This window comes from Salvelinus fontinalis, chromosome 32 (assembly GCF_029448725.1).
Source record: "Salvelinus fontinalis isolate EN_2023a chromosome 32, ASM2944872v1, whole genome shotgun sequence".
In the NCBI taxonomy this organism is placed as follows: domain Eukaryota; kingdom Metazoa; phylum Chordata; class Actinopteri; order Salmoniformes; family Salmonidae; genus Salvelinus; species Salvelinus fontinalis.
In genome coordinates this window covers 42,305,267-42,331,755 of record NC_074696.1, presented here as the reverse complement: position 1 = coordinate 42,331,755, position 26,489 = coordinate 42,305,267, and the positions used below count along the sequence as shown (strand labels likewise).

Sequence of the window (26,489 nt, the reverse complement as noted above, 5' to 3'; positions counted from 1 at the left end):
AGACGAGATTGGAGATGTTGGTTAGAGCTGCCCTGCCCAATAAAAAACACTCACAAAATTTGAGTTTGCTATTCACAAGAAGCAATGCCTGATCAAATCAAATCAAATTGTATTGGTCACTTACACATATTTAGCAGATGTTTTTGCAGCTGTAGCGAAATGCTTGTGTTCCATGCATTGCCTGATGTGAACCATGGCTCGAACAAAAGAGAACTCAGAAGAACTAAGATTAAGAATTGTTGACTTGCATAAAGCTGGAAATACAAACAATGTAGCTATCCCCTCCGCAAGGCAATCAAACAAGCTAAGCGTCAATATAGAGACAACGTAGAGTTGCAATTCAACGGCTCAGACACGAGAGGTATGTGGCAGGGTCTACAGTCAATCATTGACTACAAAAAGAAAACCAGCCCCATAGCGGACCCCGATTTCTTGCTCCCAGACAAACAAAACAACTTCTTTGCCCGCTTTGAGGACAATACAGTGCCAAAGACACGGCCCGCTACCAAAACCTGCGGACTCTCCTTCACCGTAGCCAACGTGAGTAAAACATTTAAACGTGTTAACCCTCGCAAGGCTGCCGGCCCAGACGGCATCCCTAGCCGTGTCGTCAGAGCATGCGCAGACCAGCTGGCTGGTGTGTTTACGGACATATTCAATCAATTCCTATCCCAGTCTGCTGTTCCTACATGCTTCAAAGGGGCCACCATTGTTCCTGTTCCCAAGAAAGCTAAAGTAACTGAGCTAAATGACTTTCGCCCTATAGGAAACAACATCTCCACCCCGCTGATCCTCAACACTGGGGCCCCACAAAGGTGCGTTCTCAGCCCTCTCCTGTACTCCATGTTCACCCATGACTGCGTGGCCATGCACGCCTCCAACTCAATCATCAAGTTTGCAGACGACACTACAGTGGTAGGCTTGATTACCAACAACGACGAGACGGCCTACAGGGAGGAGGTGAGGGCGCTCAGAGTGTGGTGTCAGGACAACAACCTCACACTCAACGTCGACAAAACAAAGGAGATGATTGTGGACTTCAGGAAAGAGCAGAGGGAGTGTCCCCTTATCCACATCGACGGGACAGTAGTGGAGAAGGTTGAAAGTTTTTTAAGTTCCTCGGCATACACATCACGGACAAACTGAAATGGTCCACCCACACAGACAGCGTGGTGAAGAAGGCGCAACAGCGCCTCTTCAACCCCAGGAGGCTGAAGAAATTTGGCTTGTCACCAAAAACACTCACAAACTTTTACAGATGCACAATTGAGAGCATCCTGTCGGGCTGTATCACTACCTGGTACAGCAACTGCTCCGCCCACAACCGTAAGGCTCTCCAGAGGGTAGTGAGGTCTGCACAACGCATCACTGGGGGCAAACTACCTGCCCTCCAGGACACCTACAAAGGTGTAAAGGAATAAGAATATGTACATAAAAATACATTAATGAGCGATGTCCGAACGGCATAGACAAGATGCAGTAGAGAGTACAGTATATACATATGAGATGAGAAATGTAGGGTATGTAAACATTATATAAAGTGGCATTGTTTAAAGTGGCTAGTGATACATTTATTACATCAATTTTTTTCATTATTAAAGTGGCTAGAGATGAGTCAGTATGTTGGCAGCAGCCACTCAATGTTAGTGGCGGCTGTTTAACAGTCTGATGGCCTTGAGATTGAAGCTGTTTTTCAGTCTCTCGGTCCCCGCTTTGATGCACCTGTACTGACCTTGGCCTTCTGGATGTAGTGGTGTGAACAGACAGTGGCTCCGGTGGTTGTTGTCCTTGATGATCTTTTTGGCCTTCCTGTGACATCGAGTGGTGTAGGTGTCCTGGAGGGCAGGTAGTTTGCCCCCGGTGATGCGGGGGCAAGAATATTGCTGAACTGAAACAGTTTTGTAAAGAGGAATCGTCCAAAATTCCTCCTGACCGTTGTGCAGGTCTGATTGGTAACTACAGAAAACATTTGGTTGAGGTTATTGCTGCCAAAGGAGTTATTAAATCCAAGGGTTCACATACTTATCCCACCCTGCACTGTGAATGTTTACACGGTGTGTTCAATAAAGCCATGAAAACGTATAATTGTTTGTGTGTTAGTTTAAGCAGACTGTGTTTGTCTATTGTTGTTACTTAGATGAAGATCAGATCAAATGTTATGTCCAATTTATGTAGAAATCCAGTTTATTCCAAAGGTTTCACATACTTTTTCTTGCCACTGAATATGTCATTTAGCAGCCGCTTTTATCCAAAGCGACTTAGTCATTCATGCATACATTTTAATCTGGGTGAAGGATATGTTGTTGTGGGTACTAGACACATTCTCGTCAAGCACAGTCAGAACTCTTGTGGGATAATAGAATAGGTCATTTAGGACTAACAGGAGCATAGCAGTGATATGTTACTTATAGCTCCAATGACTAGTAGCATGGTTAGATATGGCTGCAGTTCTGTGCTCTCGTAAAGTTGTGTAGACTTTCCCAATGCTCGCCTCCATCGCCCCCACACCTCCGATCCAGCTACAGCGTTCAACGTGGACAGAACATCAAGTTGTCCGACAGACGTATGTCCAGAGTCATATCCCTCGGGGACGTCATCTGTATCTTTCAAACCCCATTGTATGAGCTAGCATAGCTCCCTTGTCAAAGGCTGTTGAAACCACAGGATTTCACAATCATTCAAGCCTCGGGTATTTTCAGGATGAGTTCAAGCCTGTGCCCAAATGGCACCTTATTCCCTACATAGTGCACTACTTTTGACCAGATCCGTATGTGCCTTGGTCAAAACTAGTGCACTTTAAAGGGAATAGGGTGCCACTTGAAATGCAGTCTAAAACCCGGCTTCCAACAGTGTCCGGGGCGAATGGGATCGGAGCAGAAGATGTCTGGGTGCCCGCAGGGTGTGAAGCCGGCTCGAATTGATTAATAATGCATTTCCAGCTTCCCTCACTTCCTCCCCTAGAGGAAGGCCACCCTGTGTCTGACGGCTGCTTTCTGTGGTATCCCTCTCCTCTGACTCGCATGCGTCGTATAGACATTTAACGCTGCATGGGCCGTATTGTCATGTTAATCGTCCGTCCGCGGTAGTTGACCGACCCGTCCGCCATTCCCTCCACAATGAGTCTCCTGTCTTGGGTATTTAGCGGGGGCCTGCCGCTGGCTGCCGTCTGCGCCAAGGAGCTTCCTGTTCATGTGGTAATCTGTGTGGTAGGACAATGGGCGGATCGCTGTTCCTTCAGAGCCTGGCCCGACACATTCACAGAGAGAATAGAGGGCCAACAGCGCACAACAATAGCGTGTGACTATCGTCTGAGGGAAAGAGTCCATTGGAGGGTAAATAAATAGTTTAGAAACACTTTAGCATGTACAATAGACAAGACCACCGGAGCTGAATTCATCTTTTATCTCTCCCCATAATTTGCCATGTTTTATGAAACACTGTAGGTCGGCAATACAAATGGATGTACAGAAACTGCAAACTTGTGAAATCTTGAATCGTTTTTATAATTTTTCACTGGTGGATATTTCTCCCCCCTAGAAAATAAATCTAGAGCGCATCATATAAACTTTTGCATGTGTAATGCAGCCCATATTCTAGCTAGATTTGAATACGTTTTTATATATAACAGACAAAAAAGTAAAATTTGCATAAGAAAACTATTTTTTTTTTAAATACATACCTACTGTTGTCACAGACTCTTGTCAGAGTGACATTTTCCACTCCGAAAAAAAACACACGCCCGATCCCTGACCACTGCACCCAGTAAACTCTTCCCCAGTGAGGGCATGGCAGACCTGAGTCACTGCGGTAGGGAGGAAACATTACAACGTGACACTCTCATATTCCACAGCACTGGTGACTTATCTCATGAATAAATCACACCACCTACCAAAGGGCTGGACAAACACTGTAATTCTCCCCCATTGGCAGGGTTCCCCATCACTAGCCTATAGCATTGATGTACAACAGCACTATGCCTTCTCTCTCTCTCTCTCTCTTACGCTATCTGTCTCTTACTCCGTCTCTTTGTTTCTTTTATTTCACACTTTCTTCTTTCTCGCCGGCTGCCCAGTATGGCTCATGTTATTAATCACAAATTGCTCGAAACCCACACCGATTTGAACTCCACTTGGGAGAACTGGGAAAAAGGTTCAGGACGTTCCTCTTTTTCCAGTAAGTCATGGGGATAGATGGCATAGATTCCTGCCCAGGGATGTCTAACACTCTTTCCCCTAACTTACTGGGAGAGTCTTGTTTCAAGGGCCGCTAAGGGATGCCAATACAATAAACCCAGAACTGCACATTGTCCAAAGTTCTCTCATGTGGTACTTTGTGCCGTCTCTAAGACAACCATTGCGTCAGAATGATGGATTCTTCTGTGAATGTCAACAATAACTTTACTAAGATGCACAAACTAGTTTTCCCTCTTCGTCAACATATACTCAAAGCCATTCCAATAGGTTACGTATAGTATTGCGGTCCGCAATTTGGATATACACACAACATATCTCTACTGCCTATTCATGATGAAACCCTGCAGTATGCTTAGTGTGTGAGGCGGTGGGGTGGGATGTAGAGGGTTTGTGTTGAGTAATGCAGTATTCCACAGAGGAGAGAGCCTGTTGCTTAAGATGCTGGAATCTGGCACATCGTCTTCTTTGGCCTACTAAACTCTGCTTACAACACTGCATCAGCTCCCCGATGGCCCTTAACAGGGAAGAGGAGGAGGAGAGGTAGGAGGATGGAGAGGGGGAGGAGGAAGAGGGGGAGGAAGGAGGGAGAAGGAGGGAGGATGATGGTTCCACGGTTCTTGAATACTGAGGCCTGAAGCGAAACAAGACCGTGACTAACACCAGCGCGCTCCCATCTTCCTCTAGCTCTGTGTTACTCAACTATACATTCGATACGGTCTGCATTTTTTTTTTTGGGGGGGGGGGGACTAGTTGAGTTGAAACTACAGTTTGGGAACTACATACATGTTCAAGTAGTTTATTTGACATTTGCAGGCTTAAAAAAAACGTACATTTAGAATTGTTAGCGACGTTAGCGATGTCTCACTGGAGTCAATATTGCTATTCAGCCCACTTGAGGGCACCTTAGTCTGTTTTTGTGTAGGAGAGGAATTCATACCTTTTTAGCAGACAGCGCAATTCACAACATGTGCATTCCCTATTAGAGGAATGCAGTAAAATAGTCCATCAAAGACAATGAAACAGTCATTTTTTCCATGCTGGTTTGTCATCATTTGTGCATATCTGCCCATAGCAGTGCCTGGCACTTGGTGCCAGCATCTAGCTTGGGTTTTGTCATTGATGCCTCATGGAATAGATTCCCTGGGGGCCTAAAGTGACATTCCAGAGATGGTATGGATGTTTTAGATGTTAAAAAGAAAGACGGCACGTTCAAGACAGGTGTCGGGGGTCTGCATGCGTTCATGTGTGTTAGGATGCACACAGACGCTTGTACCTCTGTACTACGCATGTGTGAGTGAGGCTGCCAGAGAAAAGCAGTGTTGCGGATCGGAATTCCTCCTCACTGGCTCGTGGTGCCCTAATTAGAGAGAGGGGCTATACACACACACCAGACAGCTAGGCCCCTTTTATCGCATTCTATCTATCTCGCTTTATACACTAGTATGCCTGGGCACGTACTGTTCTGTACACACAGAGAGAGGTGTGTATGTATGAACACACACACACACACACACACACACACACACACACACACACACACACACACACACACACACACACACACACACACACACACACACACACACACACACACACACACACACACACACACACACAACTAGCTCTATTGTGGATTGTACAGCCACTCACAGTCCCATAGCATAGGGGGTGTTTGGAATGCTTGATAAGGGAGTCGATCCGGCTCTAGCATAGTCTGTATATAGCATACCCAGTGCTATGAGGCAGACTGTACAGACATTACTCAAATTCAACTATATATACAACTATACAGTAGATATGTGTGTCAGTGTTTGTGTGTGTGTGTGTCACAGTGTGTGTCTTTGTGGGTTTGCCTCCCCCATTGGTCAGTGGGCTGTAACTCTGGGACAGGACGGCGGTGGCCTTTGAGCTTCGCCACCGGCTCTTGCGCCAATTACCCCCTTATTTATGAATTTGAGCACAGTTGACCTTCTGTAGGAGAGACTTAAATTTGTTTTGGCTGAAGAATGGCAGAACAAATGGTCTGTCGGGAGCGGAGCGGCCTCCTCTCCTCCCAGCCCTCCCTGCACATCAGCAATAACTCTCCTCCACCCAGGCCCTGCTTCTTTGCCTGCAGCCAATGGAGCTCGATGGAACGGCAGCTATTAGTGCTCTGTGTATGTCTGCTTACGTGAGCGGATGGATGTGTGTGGCAGAAGAGATGTTGATGAGTGAGGAGGAATATGTTGTACTTTAATGCATGAAGTGCATTGGTCTATCATCTATTAAGACGTGTGTGTGCACGCGTGCGTGCTCGTGTGTACGAAAGTTGCGTATGTGTTTCGGATAGCACTGTGTGTGTGTGTGTGTGTGTGTGTGTGTGTGTGTGTGTGTGTGTCCTTTGTTTGACTGCAGCAACGCAGGGAGGGTGGGGATGTTGTCAGGCTCGTGACTGGATTGGCAGACACATGTCTGAAAGTGAGGGAGGGGGAGAGAAAAAGAGAAGTGAGGGCGAGAGATAGGTCACACAGGAGCGGGCTGTGCCCCCAACCTCGCCTCTGTTTGTGTTTGGGATTCCTGTGAGAAGCACAACTGACTCCTGAGGAATGCGGCTCCCAATTAGAGAGAGAGAGGAAAGGAGAGCGAGCGAGAGAGAGGGGATACCTCTGCTCTCCCAGCAACACTGCAGCTCTACTTAACAGAATAAATCCCCATTCAATCTGCACAAAACTCCCCACCCCATTCAGTCTGCACACTGTGGAGAATCGAACAGAGAGCTACCTACTTATCCTATCAGTCACAATATATTAAAACGCAGCAGAGTGTACCCGAGCTACGGTAACCAGAAGTAAATTGAATAAACCAATTGAATAAATCCAACTGTTCCGTGTATAGTCCGTTTCAATTGGGTGTAACTGCACAGGAATGAAAATCAAAATATCCATTATAAAACAGAAGCCAATTAGTTTTCTTATTGTGTTTGCGCTAGTATGATTGTGAGTGTTGTGACCATTTCCTAAAACAGGTTCAAGAGCTCGAGGAGAACTATATAGCTTTGGGAGTTTTGGATGTAGTTTTGGAGGCGATGGAATTCTGTGATCTTGTGTCTCGGCAGACTCTCTCCTCCCACGCGGCCCAGCCGGCTGTAAATGTAATGATGACAAATCAATCCAAATATTTATGTCCGTCAAATTTTTATTTGGCTCAGGTCACGGCACTCGCCGCCTTCATAGTTATCCCCATGAAACATTTGCGTTTTTTCACATTTTCAATCGTTTTCAACCGCCAAGCTGTCGTAGTCACTCCCACTAACACGCCTCAGCCTTGAAATGTCACCTAAACACCAGTCGACTGTTAATTCCTGCCGCTATTGAGGTTCATGGTTGTCCAAGGAGCTGTTTACATGTTGACAGTGTAGGAGTGATAATGTAATGTAGGTTCCACGAACGCCCTTTACTGTAAATACCTTGCTCCCCATGGCAATGTAGTAATGCACCCGTCTATCTTGTACTCATATACACATACTAAATAATGTACCCATATAATTTATACCATTTAAGTGCTTTCCATTACACAAGAATAATCTCAAAGTGCACAAAATAAAAGATGAACTAGAAAGAAATAGTCAAATAAATAAATAAAAATGATAATATAATGAACTGAAATGTTTAATAATATAATGATATCATGAAAGCAACCATCAAAGTCAATCTTATGCCTAACACACAATTTCACTTTGCAAAGTTTGCTCTTGAATGCTGTGTAGTGAGACTGACGTGATAGCCATATGTTCATAGTGGCAGAAAAACACTCTGTTACTGATCCAAATCTCATTTTGTACGTGTCGTCAGCTTTTCGTAGACACAGGAGTCGCCGCTATGTTAAAAACAAAACATTGAGGACAAGCTATAACATGGACCGAATTTGGGAAACTCTCAGATAGACCATTCAGCATGTTTAAAAATAGCCTGGCATCCTCAGTGGCTGGTGCTCGGGCTGCTCGGGCTGTGCTGCTGCATCCTACAGACCAGCTCTCGCTTTTGTTTTGTTTCTCTGGATGGAAGACCTCCAGGCTAACCGGAAGTCCAGCGGGATTCTGGAAGGAGGCACTGTGCGACTTGTTCTCTCCTTCTCTTTTTGTTGTTGCTGGTCAATCGAGCTCTTGATTTCTCTCTCTATCGCAACCTCTCTCTTTTTTCTCTCGCTCTCGGTCCCCCCCCCCCCCCATAGATATCTCTCTGTCTGCCTAGCCTCCTAATAGGAGACATTGGCTTTAGCATCTGTCCTTAGGGCAGTGGGAGATTAGTTCCTCTTCACTCCTCTTGGCTATGGGTTTACCGTGGGATAGATAGACAAAGGAAGTGGATGGGACGACACGCTGTATCTTTCTGCTTGAAGACACAGTGGTTTTAAGAACACATGTTTACGGTCTGGCTTTTCTGCCACCCTTGGCGTATGGGGTTTTGTGTTAGGCAGTCATACTGTATACTTGCTGTACAGATACTGTCTGTATACATGATTATTCAGCTTGTCTTGTGAGTCATAACTGAGATTTGCAGCACACGTTGTTAATAGGGCTGGGAATTGCCAGGGACGTCACGATACGATATTATCACGACACTTAGCTGCCAATACAATATGTATTGTGATTCTATATGTATTGTGATTCGATACTGCGATTTTTATGCAATTTGATGTTCCGAACATATTCCTCACTATATGTCTGCTGCAAAAGGACAAGAGAGAGCATGACAAAATCAGTTTTTATCAGTCATGGAAATAAGTGCTGATAAACATGTTGACTCACTCTTTAAAAATAATATGGAGAACAAGCTATAGGACAAGCTATAGGATGAAAAATACCGGAGTTATAGCGCAGGCAACTAGTGCTAGCTACCCCCCCATATTTGGAGTCAAAGTACCTATATAATATCGTCCAAAATACAATTACGATATTTAACGGTTTACCCCCCCTCCCCCGTCACTACAAATGAATTGCTTATGTTTTTCTAGTGTATCTGGGCCTAACGGTTGTGCTTAACACAAGCACACAAACAAGCGCATACAGTGCCTTCAGAAAGTATTCATACCTCTTGACTTATTCCACATTTTGTTGTGTTACAGCCTGAATTCAAAATGGATTAAATGCATTCTTTTCCTCACTCATCTACACACAACACCCCATGATCACAAAGTGAATACGTCTTTAGACATTTTTGCTAATTTATTCAAAATGAAACACATAAATATACATAATTATTCGCACCCCTGAGTCGGTATACGTTAGAATCAACTTTGGCAGTGATTACAGCCGTGTGTCTTTCTGGGTAAGTCTCTACAAGCATTGCACACCTTGCACAATATTTGTCCAATATTATTTTTAAAATTCTTCAAGTTTTGACAAATTGGTTGTTCAACATTAAAAGACAAGCAGATTTAAGTCTAAACTAACTCGGCCACTCAGGAACATTCACTGTCTTCTTGGTAATCAACTTCAGTGTACGTTTGACCTTGTGTTTTAGGTTATTGTCCTGCTGAAAAGTTAATTAATCTCCCAGTGTCTGGTGAAAACCAGACTGAACCAGGTTTTCCTCTAGGATTTTGCCTGTGCTTAGCTACATTCCATTCTTTTTTATCCTGAAAAACTCCCCAGTCCATAACGATTACAAGCATACCCATAACATGATGCAGTCGCCACAATACTTGATAATATTGAGAGTGGTAATATATTGTATTGGATTTGCCCCAAACTTAACACTTTTGGACAAAATATGAATTGCCCCATTTTTTGCAGTATTGCTTTACATTTTACATTTACATTTAAGTCATTTAGCAGACGCTCTTATCCAGAGCGGCTTACAAATTGGTGCGTTCACCTTATGACATCCAGTGGAACAGCCATTTTACAATAGTGCATCTAAATCTTTTAAGGGGGGGGGGGGGTCAGAAGGATGACTTTATCCTATCCTAGGTATTCCTTAAAGAGGTGGGGTTTCAGGTGTCTTTAGTGCCTTGTTGCAAACAGGATGCATGTTTTGAAATATTGTTACTCTGTACAGGCTTTCTTCTTTTCACTCTGTCAATTAGGTTAGTATTGTGGAGTAGCTACAATGTTGTTAATCTATCCTCAGTTTTCTCCTATCACAGCCATTATACTCTGTTTTAAAGTCACCATTGGCCTCATTGTGAAATCCCTGAGCGGTTTCCTTCCTCTCCGGCAACTGAGTTAGGAAGGACGCCTGTATCTTTGTAGTGACTGGATGTATTGATACAACATCCAGTGTAATTAACACTTCACCATGCTCACAAGGATATTCAATGTCTGCATTTTAAATGTTTTACCCATGTACCAATAGGTGCCATTCTTTGTGAGGCATTGGAAAACCTCGCTAGTCTTTGTAGTTGAATCTGTGGGACCTTACAGATGATTGTATATGTGGGGTACAGAGATGAGGCAGCCGTTTAAAAATCACGTAAAACACTATTATTGCACACGGAGAGTCCATGCAACTTATTATGTGACTCGTTTAAGCACATTTTTACTCCTGAACTTATTTAGGCTTGCCATAACAAAAGGGGTTGAATACTTATTGATTCAAGGCATTTCAGCTTTTCTACCTCCACTTTGACATTGTGGGGTATTTATTGCATGTAGGCCAGTGACAACAAAAATCTAAATTTTATCCATTTTAAATTCAGGCTGTAACACAACAAAATGTGGAAAAGTCAAGGGGTGTGAATACTTTCTGAAGGCACTGTAACACTGTTATAAAGGCATTCACCCTGCACTTTGCACTTGCATAGTCATCCTCGCTCACTCACACTGACTCACACACACACACCAAAAGTGTCATAGCTCCCTCCAAGCAGTGTAGGCTGAAGGGGACTGGCACGCTGATATTGACACCATGGCTGCAGTGTGGTTGGCCCTCTGCCAGTCCTCAGTGACTGCTGCCGTGGACCCCTATAAATCATACCCAATTACCAGGCTACAGCACAGGCCCTTTCATCCACTCACAGGCAGGCAGAGAGGGCAAACACAGGCCCCATACCAACTACTGTAACACAGGCCCCATACAAACCACTGTAGCCTGCTCCCTCCATCTATGGACCTCATATCTGCTACGTGTTTATACCACAAACATACTGCTGTGGATATGATATGTAAAGTACCGGGTGGCTGTCCATATTTACAAATTGTCTTTGTTTGGATTACAGTAGGAGGACCAGTCCAGTATAATTTGAGTGTTTTCTATCTTTATTTATTTGTATTTTTACTGTATCCTAATGTTTAGATTTTTTTATCAAGCCTTGGTTGGAATGGCTTTTGCTTGGACTGGCAATCTGCAGTGGATTGGATTGCGCACACACACACACACACACACACATTTACACAAACACTCTCTACCCCTGACAGCTCTTCCCTTGCTCCAATCAGAAGAAATGTGTGCGCGGTGTGCCTCGGTGTGTGTATATACTGTACAGCCCGCCTCAGCCGTATATACGATACGATAGATTTATCATCCTCGGTTAATACACTCATAAACATTCTCCAGTGGTTCACAGTGTCGGCAGAGCCCCCTCCATGGCTAGCTCAGTAAATTGGCCCCGCGTACACCATTCTACCCATCTGAAACGGGAAGTTTGTCTCATTTACCACCTGGAGGTTTTGAAGTGTCGTAACCATCTCCTCTTACTGAAGGCAGCCAGCAAGGCAGCAGAGATCCTCTTTGTCAAGTGCTGTATTCAACTCCCATAAGCCAGACATGTGAGGGAGATGTTTCTCTATTTCCCGGGGGGGCTGTTTTTTTTGTTTTTTTTGCGTCTCACAGACTGACAGGGTGAGAAGGGTGAGGGTAAATACCAGTCACGGACAATCCAGAAGAGGAACAAATCTGTTTATTAAACTCAAGAGGAGAAACGGGGAAAAAGAGAGAGGAAAAGAGGGAGTAATTGGATACACAGAACACAGACTGTCAACCACACATGCTGGTCGGTGTGCACTCACATTCCCCCACACACACACACACACACACACACACACACACACACACACACACGTACACACGTACACACGCACACACACACACACACACACACACACACACACACACACACACACACACACACACACACACACACACACACACACACACAGCTCCTCAGGGACCTCTAGCACCCTCTCATTTCTCATCCCGGGGCTTCTGAGAGCCTTCTCTTTTCCCTTGGATAACCTCCCTCTTTCCCAGCGCTGTAAGTAATGGGTCAAGGTTGACCCTCCATGCCTTTGTTGTGTAAGATTTCAGCTTCTGACCTTAAAAATGCAAGCAAATTGATAGGGCGGGACACGTGAATTCCAAAGCCCAGGGCATAAGCCAAGTCTGGAGTGGAGGGAGGAATGTGGCGCTGCACAATATACTAGGGAGTAGAGAGCCTCTTTCACGTCACCTTCAATAGGGACCAACACTGTATCGCTAGTGTGCGGCAGTGAATTTGCATGTAAATTGTGTGTCACGCAGTGAGTTTAGTGTAGAGTGGGGTAATCTAAAGTACGTCAGAGGGAGAGAGAGAGATGCACCCTAGCTCAGAGATTATTCAACATTTGGATTTTAATCTTCATTTGGTGTGTGTCAAAATGTACAGGGACACTTTATTTTAGATGAATAATACACATAAAAAATTTGTTTGGAGGATGATTTCATGTACGGTACCTTGCTTTTAGTAGTTACAGATAGTTCATATGCACTTTATAAACACTTACAGTAGCCAATATGGTGTAATTCAAGACGATGAAATGACTATGGCATCTACAACATAACATGTAAAACTATCAAGGCATCCCAGCAGTGGAGTGATAGATGGATTTTGGATGGACTCAATAGATGGATTTTTAGGCGGACTCAACCTAACAGTGTTTCCGCCGCAGTCATTTAGCTGGGGCGCTGCGCCATTGGCAAAATCATTGACGCCACGGCCCAAAAATATAGAACATGAACAAATATTTCTGCTGAGGCTCGCTTTGGAGATGACAGAACAGTCCACGTTTACTTTCCCTCTGCAAACAAAAGCAAGTAATGAATAGAAAAACCTGTCAGAGAGGGAAACATGAGGGAAACGTGTATTCTGACAAGCACAACAAATCTCGCAAGAACAGCAGTTTTAATAGCCTTTGTTTAAAAGATGGGGATCCCAGCTTTCCATTCCTACTTTATTTATTTCTCAATTTATTTCTCAACTGCACCACCCTGGAGTTTTTAGCAATGGCATAAGGGAAAGCGGGGCTAAATGTAACACGGATCAATTGCAATTACCCCAACTGCCACCCTACCTCAAATTTTTTGGGGGAGTGATTTTTAGCAAGAGTAGTGGCAACCAGGGAAAGTGTTGGAGGGAAACAATGGTGACATGAAGTGATTTCTGTGACAAGTACAGGCAGGGGGCATGTTACCCCTGTTGGCAGCTTACCCCGAGTTACCCTAACAGGTAGGCCTACATTATATTCCCTGTGTTTATGCAAGTTTTTTAGGAAGTAAAATGGAATCAACAAGTTAAAAAATCACATTTGGGATATGGCTAAGGATTCAGACTTTTTATTTATAGCCACTATGCTGCATCAGTTGGGCTTCAGGTGATAATGCTTACTGCTAATAGCACAGCTAATAATGTGGACCATGCATAGGCTATATAGATGGTCCAATATGTTGGTCCAAATAATATTCTGGAGGTGGAAATGTAGTTTAAGATAGTGTCAGCATAATCATTTCCATTCATTTTGGAGTAGAATGTCCTTTAAAAAAGTCACCAGAACTGAACTTGTCAGTCCTTCTACATAAAATGTATCCTGACCCCCAAAACGCCCCCCACCCCAGTAAATGTCCAGTCTCCTTCCTAAATGGACTGTGTACTACCACCAGGTCTCTCACTGCCCACCCCTTTCTCTCTCTTTCTCTCTTTCTCCTCCCCCATCTCCAGTTCTCTCTCTCTCTCTCTCTCTACCTCTCTCTCTCTCTCTACCTTTCTCTTTCTCTCTCTCTCTCCACCCCCCCACACACAATATGCTGTAGCTCGGCAGTGAGGAATCACATTGTGTGTACTCACTACTCTAGTGAGAGAGTGGCTGGCCGTCAGTTCCAGTTAGCCCAGCATGATAATTGGCCTCCCATTGATAGACGTGGGCTCCCTTCACGCTCCAGGGGCCTCGGCTCATTGTCAGAGGAGGCGACACACTGCCCGAGCACACTCAAAACAGCACATCAAATCAGCCATGCTTCACGGGCCGGTGCTAATGTGCGGGGCGGATACGATGAGTGGTGCGTGTGTGTTTGTTTAATCTGGGGGTAGGAGGTCTCCCATATCCCAGTGTGCAGTGTCTCTCCGGGGAGGCTATGGGGTTAACGTGGTTAACTGGAGCCGCTGGTGGCGTTTAAGCTATACTCTCTCGCTTTTCTCCTCTTTCTCCATCACTGCCCACCCCTTTCTCTCTCTTTCTCTCTTTCACCTCCCCCCATCTCCAGTTCTCTCTCTCTCTCTCTCTCTCTCTCTCTCTCTCTCTCTCTCTCTCTATTCCTTCCTCCCTTTCTTTCTTTCTTTCACCCTCTCACCCGCTCTCCCTCTTTCTCGATCCCTCTGTCTCTCTTCTATGCCCATAGGGGCCCCACGTTCCCATCCCTGGAATAGAGATATAAATGGGATGTGAGCAGGGAGCCCTGACTCTCACACCATAAATCCACACTAATGGGAACACAGCCACATGGAGGGGGAGAGAGGGAGAGGAGAGAGGAGGCTGCAGAGAGAGAGAGAGAAAAGGAAGAGGGATTTAGTGTATATAAGATGGGAGAGAGAAGGAAGAAATCGTGGAAATGTATATGGGGATGTTTGTAGACACAAATGTGAAGATGCGAAAGGGTCACAGGTTCACAGGTTGTTGGTTCCGTTAAAACCATCAATAACATATGAAATGTCACTCCCCCTCAAAGAATGCACTCCAACCAACATCTCTCAACACATATTTTTCCATCTGTCTAACCCCTCTCAATCTCCCTATCTCTCTCTCTCAAAGATGTGCGAGTTACTCACATTACTTATAAAAAATGTATATTTAGCCCTTACCCCCTCCTCTCTTCTCTTCCTGCAGCAGCCCTATGCTCCACCCCCTCACCCCATGGCTCCGCCTAGCCCCAGCCATAACAGCTGCAGTCACGGCGGATCCGAGCAGCTGAGTAAAACTAACCTGTACATCCGAGGCCTGCCCCCGGGGACCACGGACCAGGATCTCATCAAGCTCTGCCAACCGTGAGTGTGGCACACGTACACAGATGATGAGAAACGCACACCCTTGCTCGTACACGCATACACACACACACTCACTCACACAGACGCACACACCTGCTGGTACACACACACCCTCATTTAAGCTCCACCAATTGTGAGTGTATAAAAGAAACAGACACGGGTAATCATAAAAGCTCTGCCAAGTGTGTGTCTGCTACAAAAACAGCCATGCGCATGGATACACACACACACACCTACACTCAGCCCAATAAAGCCTTAATAAAGCCTAGATTGGACTGCCTCCCCCAGGAACCATGGACCAGGACCTCATCAAGCTGCAACACACACACACACACACACACACACACACACACACACACACACACACACACACACACACACACACACACACACACACACACACACACACACACACACACACACACACACACACAAGCCACACACACATACACACACATACACACATACACACACGCACAAGCCACACACACACACACACACACACACACACACACACACACGCACAAGCCACACACACACACACACACACACACACACACGCACAAGCCACACACACACACACACACACACACACACACACACGCACAAGCCACACACACACACACACACACACACACACACACACACACACACACACACAGCTTTGTTCAGCTCCATTAAAATCCTCCACGTCTTAATCGATAAAAAGGTCAAGATCATTAATAAAGACACTGCAAATTGTGAAATACAGGTTAAAAGGGAAGTCTGCTGGTCATCTATCCTTTCCTTGCCCATCTTTTCAGAAAATGTCCCAGTCAAATGCAGCCAATTATTTAATGATCTTATGGAATCGGGAGGTGCTGCCCAGTATTTGGTAATGCTCTCGCTATGTCAGAAGTCCCGCATGTCTCGATATTGACCCATCAAAATCCCATTAGCTAGAGAGCGAGCACGATAAGAGCGCGGAGGTACTCAGCGTTTTGACATTGCACAGCTCTTCGCCACATAGTCCCCTTTTGTACAATCTCACTGTAGGCCGTTTCAATTTATTTTTCCAATTCAGTATGATCTTGGGTTTGAGGCCGGACGTTTTTCAGAAGGGCATTGTCGGAACTTCAGTAAAGTACCCGGCAGTGAAGGATCAAATATCATTCTGTGGTTTACTAGCTACTGTATCTCAAAACATGACAAAACATTGGACATACACCATTACTACCTCACTGTCCTCTAGTGGATGCCTCACTTCCCTTCCTCCCACACACAGTCTGTCCTCAGCATTTCTCTCCCTTGTATTTTTGCCAGTCGCCTTCGTCCGTATTGTCTAAGTGCCCCCAAGGTTGCCCGAGGTCTGCTGTGCCAATGAAAATCCAATGCCAATGAAACTTTAATTAGCCAGCCACTGTTTCAGGCACAGGCGGGTAGTAACATTTTCACAAAGGTCATCTGGCGCTGCAGTCTGTGACACCCGGGTCCTCCTCCCAACTCAACCTGCTCCACCCGACCATAATGGCATCCTCCCTTGGCCCGACGCCTTGTCCTTCAGGGCTTCATGTTAAACTGAAACCTCTGAAATGAGCTGTTGCAGTTTTCGGGAGAATGAGGAGTCCTAGGGGGTTTTTCAACCACCTCTCAGCCGCCCGAGTTATTATCAGTATCACGGGGTTGTCTGACTCTGCCTGTGTGTGTGTGTGTGTGTGTGTGTGTGGCAGCATTTTCCTCTCAGAGATTAGTCTTGAAAACCCGACCCTAGGCAACAGTGACTAGAGTCTGGACTCTTTTGGCAACTTCTCTAAGGGAGAAAAAAAGTGATCCGGGGTGAGTCCTCTTCAGACAGACAACTCTCTCAGCAAATCATGGTTCCAGAACGTTGCGATACGAAACCAAAGTTTGCAGTGATTTTAGTGAAGGTAGTTGATGCATACTAGCCTCTTGCATTTCGCACTCATTAAAAATTACCTCCGTGATATCCATTAAAAAATATATATAATATTCAAGCAGATAAGGCACTTAAGGTAGTCCATCATATCCAATGATGACTTCCACTACTGCTTGTGGGTTCGTTGATGATTGTATAATCCGATGCAAGATGCACACTGTCTGCCACGGAAAGAGCACACAAAGGCCTGTCCTGTTGAGGCCAGTGGTCATATGTCTTCTCTGTCACTATGCCAGGCTACGTCCTTTTTTCCTCGGCCAACTGCACTCCTTGAGGCCGCGCCAATCTAGAGGGAGACAGGGTTTATTCCCAACTACTTTAGCGATGTCCTCAGTTGGTCCTTTAGCCGCTTTTTCCGCCCACCTGAAGAGTGACGGCCCAGTTCTAGCTGTCTGTACAGCATCTTTCGTGGCAGGCGATCCTCTGGCATCCAGATGGCATGGCCCGAGCCATCTAAGCTGGTGGTGTGTGAAGGACACCTCGATGCTCCTGCAGTTGGTTCTCTGTAGGATCTCTCAATGTGGCACACGGTCCTTCCAGGTCACTTTCAACATTCGTTTAAGGCATTTTATGTGAAAGGACTCCACTTGTTTTAAGTGTCGGCTGTAAACTATCCGTGTTCCACATCCATAAAGGAGTTTAGATACACACACTGCCTGGTAGACTGCAACTGTGGTGTAGAGGTTTGGTGTGAAGCGATAAGGAAGTGACGTAGTTTGTCTATGCCTGAAGAGTCTGTCATTGAAACCAGACCCTAGTCACTGTTGCCTAGGGTTCGGGTTTTCGGGGTCAACTCCAATTGTTATGAGTCCTTGTGGTGTCTTGAGCCATGCCGGTTCCCGAGACAGGCTCACGGGGTCACACACACTGTGAGACAGCCCCAGCAGTCCAAACCCCGTATCTCTAAAGTAAACACAGTGCCGCCAACTGACGCATTCTTGAGAGTGTGCCATATCGTAGCTGCTGATTGGAGGTTGTTACACGCCGCCCTGAGAGATGCTTGGAAATGCCAAAGTTCTCTCAAATTGCGGCGGCCACTCCTCCATGAAAATGAACTCCGCTCCGTGACCCGTAACGATACGGCGAGCTACAGTCTCCAAAGCGTCCCTAACACTCAACTACCACAACTTCCTCTGCTACTTCAAACATAGCCAACAGGAAAGGGAGGCAATAACAACGATGGCCACGGAGGTTCTAATTATACGCAGTCGGAAGAGCAATTCATGGGATTTGGGAGTGTGCTTAATCTATTTGATTCAATTGGCTGGATCTGTAGCTCTCCAGAACCATCAGCCTGATATATGGGCATGGAGAGGCAGCCAGAGAAGGAGGTTTGGCTGAACACCCAGAGCAAGAGAAACCTGGATGGAACAACCGTTACCGTAAAAAAAATGGCTGGACAAAGCCAGGCAGGTGGGGCACAGGGCCAAGCATAAACCACCCATGGGGTGTGTATCCAACGCTAACCTCCGAGCCCTCTTGGGCGACGGGAGACTTTATGATCCATTTCACTACCAAGCGATTGGGCAGCCCCAGGGTTTTCTTGTTGCAGTCCACCACCCAGGAGAGGTAGAGGGGCTGAACCAGCCCGCTGGTTCTTTTGAGTAAAGAGCATTTTTATACAAGGCACTCCAGACCAGACATAGGGCCCACACCTGGAATAACAGAAGCATTCGAGCTCACATTCTCCCTGCCAGTGGCCTAAATCCATAACTCAAAAACGTACATTGTAAAGGACCCCAGAGCTTCCCTCCCTACCCTCCCTTCCGTCCACCTCCCTTTTGACTTCTTTGTTTTCCCCTGCCTCCTGCTTTCATCCATCCCGCCCTTCTGGATCTCTGCACCCAATTTAAGCCGCGGACCAGCTACAGCTGTGTTCTCTATCACATTGCTTTCCCTCGCCTGATCAAACGGAGAGAAACCCAAATCAAGAGCTAATCACCGCCAATTGTCCCCAAAAAACTTTCCCATGTGTGGCGAGGGAGGGAGGAGTGAGAGAGAGAGTGGGGAGTGAGTGGTTGGGAGCTCCACACAGCAGAGGAAGGAGGAAGGGGTGACCCTGGGACCACCTGTTCCACAGAGCCTCTGCGATCCGAAGCGCCACATTATCCCTCATGACTCTCAGAGGCCCTCTGTTGACACGAACCGGCCGGCTATCAGAGCCTCCCCGATCCCACGGGCTCCTTTTCAACAAACTGCCAAAGAGATGAAGTGTGAGAAAAGACACTCCAGTCAGCCCAGCCTCGGCTCTTTCGCCTCCGTCATCGTCGCCCTACACTTTCCGTCCGGCTCCGCCTTTCCTGGCCCTTTCTCTCTCTGTCTCTCCCTCTCTCTCCTTCTCTGTCCAGTCAACCAACTCCGCCGCACGTCCTTCAGAACGGACCGAGATAGCGGCGCTTAACCTCTGAGGCAGTGAGACGACTGCAGGAATGCCCAGACCGAACTAATATGTTGTATCCTCCACAACATTGATTTGGAGAGCAGTTGCTGTGCAGTGGCTGATATGCCCCCAGGCAATCTCCTACATTATTCATCCCCCTATTACTGTATACATGGTATCGGGACAGCTTGGCTTTTCATAGGCACTCCCTCTGTCTCGTTACAGCCAGTACACCCACTCTGCTGGGAAGCGGCAGGTAGCCTAGCGGTTAAGAGCATTGGGCCAGTAACCGAAAGGTCACTGGGTCCAAATTCCAGAAATCTGCCGATGTGCCCTTGAACAAAGCACTTAACCGCAAGTCACTCTGGATAAGAGTGTCTGCTAAATGACTAAAATGTCAAATTAAAGCTCCACTCCGTCCATTACAGGTGCAGCAGCCGTCAGCCTTAAGACTGATTGACGTGAGGGCAGGAAGCCGAGCCCTCGGGACTCTACAGTTTCCCTCCCAGCTGCTTTGACACTCTCCATCCCTTCCCCCTCTTTCTGGCTCTTTCCCTTTCATCTGGAGTAGTGTGGAGAAAGCAGCACAGATGAGATATGTTCATTTGTGCGTGTCAGACAGAAATGCGTGGCATGTCGGCTTGACAGGTTGTAGACGGCTGTGGACAAACAGGAGCTATTTTGGAACGCTGAAGCCTGAAAGAGAACTGTGGTACTGTGGAAAATAGCCATATGCCCATTACTCATTCTATTAAACACACACACACACATGCGTACAAACACACACAAACACACTGCCATTTTTCTCTCCCACTCACTCCATTAAAAGCACTCCATATCTATAGTGGAGCCACTGTAGTTGTTCCCTCTCTCTTGTTCTCTCTCTCACGTCCTCTTGTTCTCTCACTCTCTCGCTCTTGTTCTCCCCCCCCCCCCTCTCTCTCTCTCTTTTTCGTTCTTTCTCTCCCTCCTACCCTCCCTGTGTGTGGAGATCTCTGTGGCGAGCTCCAATCTGATGATCGGCCAGCATCATTCACCAGTACTACCTGTCAGAAATGCATTATCCTGTGTGTGCCTTCAGAGTGTGTGTGTGTTATTTTTGGCCTGATACAGATCCTGGGTTGACAAGAACATCACCACTAAATCATTCTCAGGTCAGCTGCAGGTGCTAACTCAACCATGGCCGACACTGCTGTTTAACACTGGTGATACTCAACCATGGCCGACACTGCTGTTTAACACTGGTGATGCTCAACCCTGGCCGACACTGCTGTTTAACACTGGTGATACTCAACCATGGCCGACACTGCTGTTTAACACTGGTGATGCTCAACCATGGCCGACACTGCTGTTTAACACTGGTGATGCTCAACCATGGCCGACACTGCTGTTTAACACTGGTGATGCTCAACCATGGCCGACACTGCTGTTTAACACTGGTGATGCTCAACCATGGCCGACACTGCTGTTTAACACTGGTGATGCTCAACCATGGCCGACACTGCTGTTTAACACTGGTGATGCTCAACCATGGCCGACACTGCTGTTTAACACTGGTGATGCTCAACCATGGCCGACACTGCTGTTTAACACTGGTGATGCTCAACCATGGCCGACACTGCTGTTTAACACTGGTGATGCTCAACCATGGCCGACACTGCTGTTTAACACTGGTGATGCTCAACCATGGCCGACACTGCTGTTTAACACTGGTGATGCTCAACCATGGCCGACACTGCTGTTTAACACTGGTGATGCTCAACCATGGCCGACACTGCTGTTTAACACTGGTGATGCTCAACCATGGCCGACACTGCTGTTTAACACTGGTGATGCTCAACCATTGCCGACACTGCTGTTTAACACTGGTGATGCTCAACCATGGCCGACACTGCTGTTTAACACTGGTGATGCTCAACCATGGCCGACACTGCTGTTTAACACTGGTGATGCTCAACCATGGCCGACACTGCTGTTTAACACTGGTGATGCTCAACCATGGCCGACACTGCTGTTTAACACTGGTGATGCTCAACCATGGCCGACACTGCTGTTTAACACTGGTGATGCTCAACCATGGCCGACACTGCTGTTTAACACTGGTGATGCTCAACCATGGCCGACACTGCTGTTTAACACTGGTGATGCTCAACCATGGCCGACACTGCTGTTTAACACTGGTGATGCTCAACCATGGCCGACACTGCTGTTTAACACTGGTGATGCTCAACCATTGCCGACACTGCTGTTTAACACTGGTGATGCTCAACCATGGCCGACACTGCTGTTTAACACTGGTGATACTCAACCATGGCCGACACTGCTGTTTAACACTGGTGATGCTCAACCATGGCCGACACTGCTGTTTAACACTGGTGATGCTCAACCATGGCCGACACTGCTGTTTAACACTGGTGATGCTCAACCATGGCCGACACTGCTGTTTAACACTGGTGATGCTCAACCATGGCCGACACTGCTGTTTAACACTGGTGATGCTCAACCATGGCCGTCACTGCTGTTTAACACTGGTGATGCTCAACCATGGCCGACACTGCTGTTTAACACTGGTGATGCTCAACCATGGCCGACACTGCTGTTTAACACTGGTGATGCTCAACCATGGCCGACACTTGTCAGGCTAGCCTCAGTTAGAGCCCCTTAAAGGTGACGAAGGGCCTGATCCCGGATGAGTAGCTAACAAAATTGTAAGGAGGAAATGCAACCCAAGCTCCAGCCCTGGGCCAGTTGGCATGTCATCTCGTGAGTGAGCCAGCAAAGTATTGGCCTAATTCACCGGGTCACAATTTGTCAGAGGGCCGTCGTTGCCAGGGGAGCAATCATAATTCATTTCTAATGCAGAAATGTCAAGATGACATTTTTGAAATAGAACTGTTGTCTTCCAGCAATGGAAATACTTTCCACAGTGGGTGGGACCAGAGGGCCAAAGAGCTTAGACCTACAGTTCACAGAAAACCATTGTGTCACCTGCTAGAAGCAGGGAGAGAAGAGCTTAACCGACAACTATAACATCTTGTACCGTGGTAGTGCAGTGGCCATACTGTGGCATATCTTCAAAGGGCAGGTCCCTTCTACAGTACACAAGTATAGCTCAGGAGAGTGGCTCGTGATTGATTTTGATTCAGTTCTACTTGAGTGACCAGCGGGTTTCCCTCCTGCCAGGTGTCCATCAGGATAGAGCAGGCTAGTTCAGCAGTGCGCAGCACCTGCCTGTCTGTCTCTGCAGTTCACTGGGAGACTGGGCCTGCGTCCTAAATGGCACCCTGTTCCCTATATAGCTCCCTGGGCTCTGGTCAAAGGTAGTGCACTATATAGGGAAATATAGTGTCATTTGGAACACAACCTGGGTCCCCTCCCCTGCCCTTAACCCTCTGTCCTGTAGTCACAGAGGGAGCTCCCATGCTCCCAGGTCAACTGGTCCTAGTCCTTAATGGCCCGCAGCACTAATAGCTGTGATTTGACCCCTGTCTGTCAGGCTCACCTTTAGAGCTCTGAGGGGGGTCGGTTGAGCTTGCGGGTCAACCGGAACGTGGCACTAACTCAACCGGAACGTTGCACTAAGGTTTGGCGCCATGGTATGGCGCCATCTCTCACTTTCCTGCTTTCAATCATCTATCCCTCTTCCTCTGTCTCCCACTCTCTCTCTCCCTCTATCCGTACCTGTCCAGTCAGAATATGTGTACAACAGTGACACCTGTCTCTTAAATTACCATCAAACATTGAGCAATATAAACGCAAAACTCAGAGATGAACTGACACAGACGCCACGCAGCCAGGGGCCCCCATCTGCCTCTGGGGTCCACAGCAGGATCACTTTCTTTCAATTTCCTCCTTTCAAACTCCTCCCCAAACCTAGAGGCCCAAGGGCCTGTCAGACCCCATACCCTGGGGTCTTTACAGACACGCAGAGGAGAGAATGTGACTGTATCCCTTAGAGGATGTGGTTACACCATGTGGTCAGCAGAAGGGAAGTAGGGAAACACAGACATGGAGCAGAAACTGCCTGGAGCTGTTTCCCACCTACCTGTCATGCCACTTCACACGTCTACTGCAGCAAACAGACATGCAGACAGCGAGGGCCTTTGGAGAGCCAGAAGGGGGACAACGCCACGCTTGGGTGGTCCGCCAGTCCCCCTCACTCCTCCTGCCAAGCTGCACCAGTGATGTGTGCTGGCTCTGGCCTGCTCTCCATGTACGAACCACTTCACCCCCAGCGCAATGGCGGAAATGAAATATGCCTGGATCATTTCACCCAGAGAGGAAAAAGGAGATGCAGATATTCAATGGATCCAAATGATCCAGATGATCCAATGTCTCGTCATCAGGCCTCCACCCAAAAAGTAGAAGCTGCGGTTGAGGCTACGCATCGTGCTTCAATTCCGAGACAACTTTCGAACAAATGACATCTTTTACAGTTGCCTCAATTTGTACAATGTTCAACGACATAGAACCACGTATAAAACCTTGTGTTTGTATTGGGCGGGTGTCCTTTTTTAGTATCGTCATCTCTAATTCTTGATTGGATATGGCGGTGGAATGATTGCCAGAGAGAGAGAGAGAGAGAGAAAGTGAGAGAAAGAGGAAGGGAGAAAGAGTGAGAGGAAGAGAGGGAAAGAGACATTGGCATACCACATTTGATCATAGAATAGCACTCTCAGCTTTCCAAGAAAACATAAATTGAGACATTTCTGGTCTGTTTACATATATTTCCGAAGATGTTTATACAGAACACTGGTAGGAAATCCGTATAAACTGTATGTATGATTATATGACAATATTTTAGCTTGACAATAATTCTATTACACATTTTCTAATATATCACATGCATTTGTTTTATGTTCCTGCATAAGTAAAATCAGTATTATGCCTCTGCTGCCATTCATTACAATTAGGCTGGTTTGGATCTCCTCTCTGCCCCGTGGCAATATGTGTAGAATAGCAGGGAATTTGCTTTAAAAATGCCAAATTCTCTCATCCTCAATTCAATATATGTAGAATACCATGAGATTAGCTGTAAAACTGCACATTTTCCTCTCCACCCCATGGCAATATGTGTAGAATAGCATGAAATTATCTTTCGAAATGCCAAATTCTCTGAGCCTCACTGCAAAATGTGTATAATAGCACTTTGCCCCATGGCGAAATTAGTAGAATTGTAGGAAGTTAACTGTTTCCCCGAGAGAGAAAAAACACCTTCTCAGACCTTGCAGGGGGCCCCCCAAAACTGTGGTACGCCACTGGAGAGAGAGATAGAATTGGGAGAGGGATAGAGGAGGAGAGGGAATGAGGGAGAGAGAGAGAAAAAGAGGGAAAGAGCGAGAGGGACTGGGTGAGGACTGACGAGGACCATTAGAGACAGAGATAACGGAGACTGAGAGCGATTGAAATAGGATTAGAGGAGACCGGCTCTAGCAGAGCTACAGCATCGGCAGTATTAAACCTGGGCTTCACAGGGACTGTCTCTGTCACATCAAAGTCATGCAAGAGAAGCCGCCAGCACGGTGTCCACACACACACACAAACACACCTTCGCATGCCCAAACACATATACATGGCTCGTGCACGGCTTGTATCCCCTGTTTATTTCCAATATTCTCCATTATGGGCTAGATGCCTGATTCAACCTTTTCTCTTCATCCCACGCCTGGTGTCTTTGTAGGGTATTTTTGGATCACAGGCCCGATGCATTGATGAACCTTCTTTAACAATTAATGAGACGAGCCATGATGAGTGGTCTCCTGGTCCCAGTGGACCCAAACAAAGTTCTAATGAGAACTTTCCCCAACTCCATGCCAATCGGAGGCCTTTTTAACTGTTTCCCAGAACGAGCCGACTGTACACACACACGCTCTTGCCCATTTTCGCACGTACACACAACCAGACATGCAAAAAAACACATGCACACCTTAGTTAGTGCTACGTTAGTGTTACAATTGATGTGTAACTTCATTGAGTTTCCAATATATGTTCAGTTTTTTCCCCCATCATAGTTTATTTGTCACGTGCACAGGATATAGGCAGGTGTAAACGAAACAGTGAAATGCTTACTTGCAGACTTTTTCCTCAACAGTGCAACATCAATAACAAACAAGATGAGTCCAAGATGGCGTAGCAGTCAGACGTCTTTGTCTTTTGTCCTGTCGTGTCCCTTGTATATATCTTTTTACATATTTTTCTTTGCATATCTTTTTAAAATATTTTCCTAAACCTCAACTTCTAAATACTCTCCTGCAACCCGCCTCACCCAATGTGACGTGGATCTGCTTTTTTCTAAAGTATTTCTATTTACTTCGGATCTGGAATCCCTCAACTGAAGCTAGCCAGCTAACTACCTACCAGCTATCAGTTAGCAAACCATTGCTAGCGGTCATCAGCTAACCTTTAGCTCGGAAACCTCTCGCCAGTTCGAACAACGTGACTCAAACCAGAGCATAACGGACCTATTTCTCTCCATATCCCCGGATTCCTACCGCAAACTCTGAACATTTTCATCTGGATCTTCGCAACTAGCTAACCGCAATCCTGGGAGACCACTCCTGGCTAGCGTTTCCATCCCGGAGCAAGCACCAATTAGACTTACCCATCTATAAAATAGCCTCCAACACTCTACTCAACAAACTGAATGCAGTCTATCACAGTGCCATCCGTTTTTGTCACCAAAGCCCCATACACTACCCACCATTGCGAC

General features: G+C 46.4%; 1 protein-coding gene across 3 annotated transcripts in view; it reads left to right on the top strand.

Annotated features, from left to right (window-relative positions):
* Positions 1-26,489, top strand: part of LOC129831385 (RNA-binding motif, single-stranded-interacting protein 3-like) — a 351,034-nt gene that overhangs the window by 141,016 nt on the left and 183,529 nt on the right. For all 3 annotated transcript variants that reach the window (XM_055894739.1, XM_055894740.1, XM_055894742.1), the window contains one exon: positions 15,307-15,464. In XM_055894739.1, the coding sequence (XP_055750714.1) occupies positions 15,307-15,464 (158 nt within the window). The remainder of the gene's footprint in view (positions 1-15,306; positions 15,465-26,489) is intronic.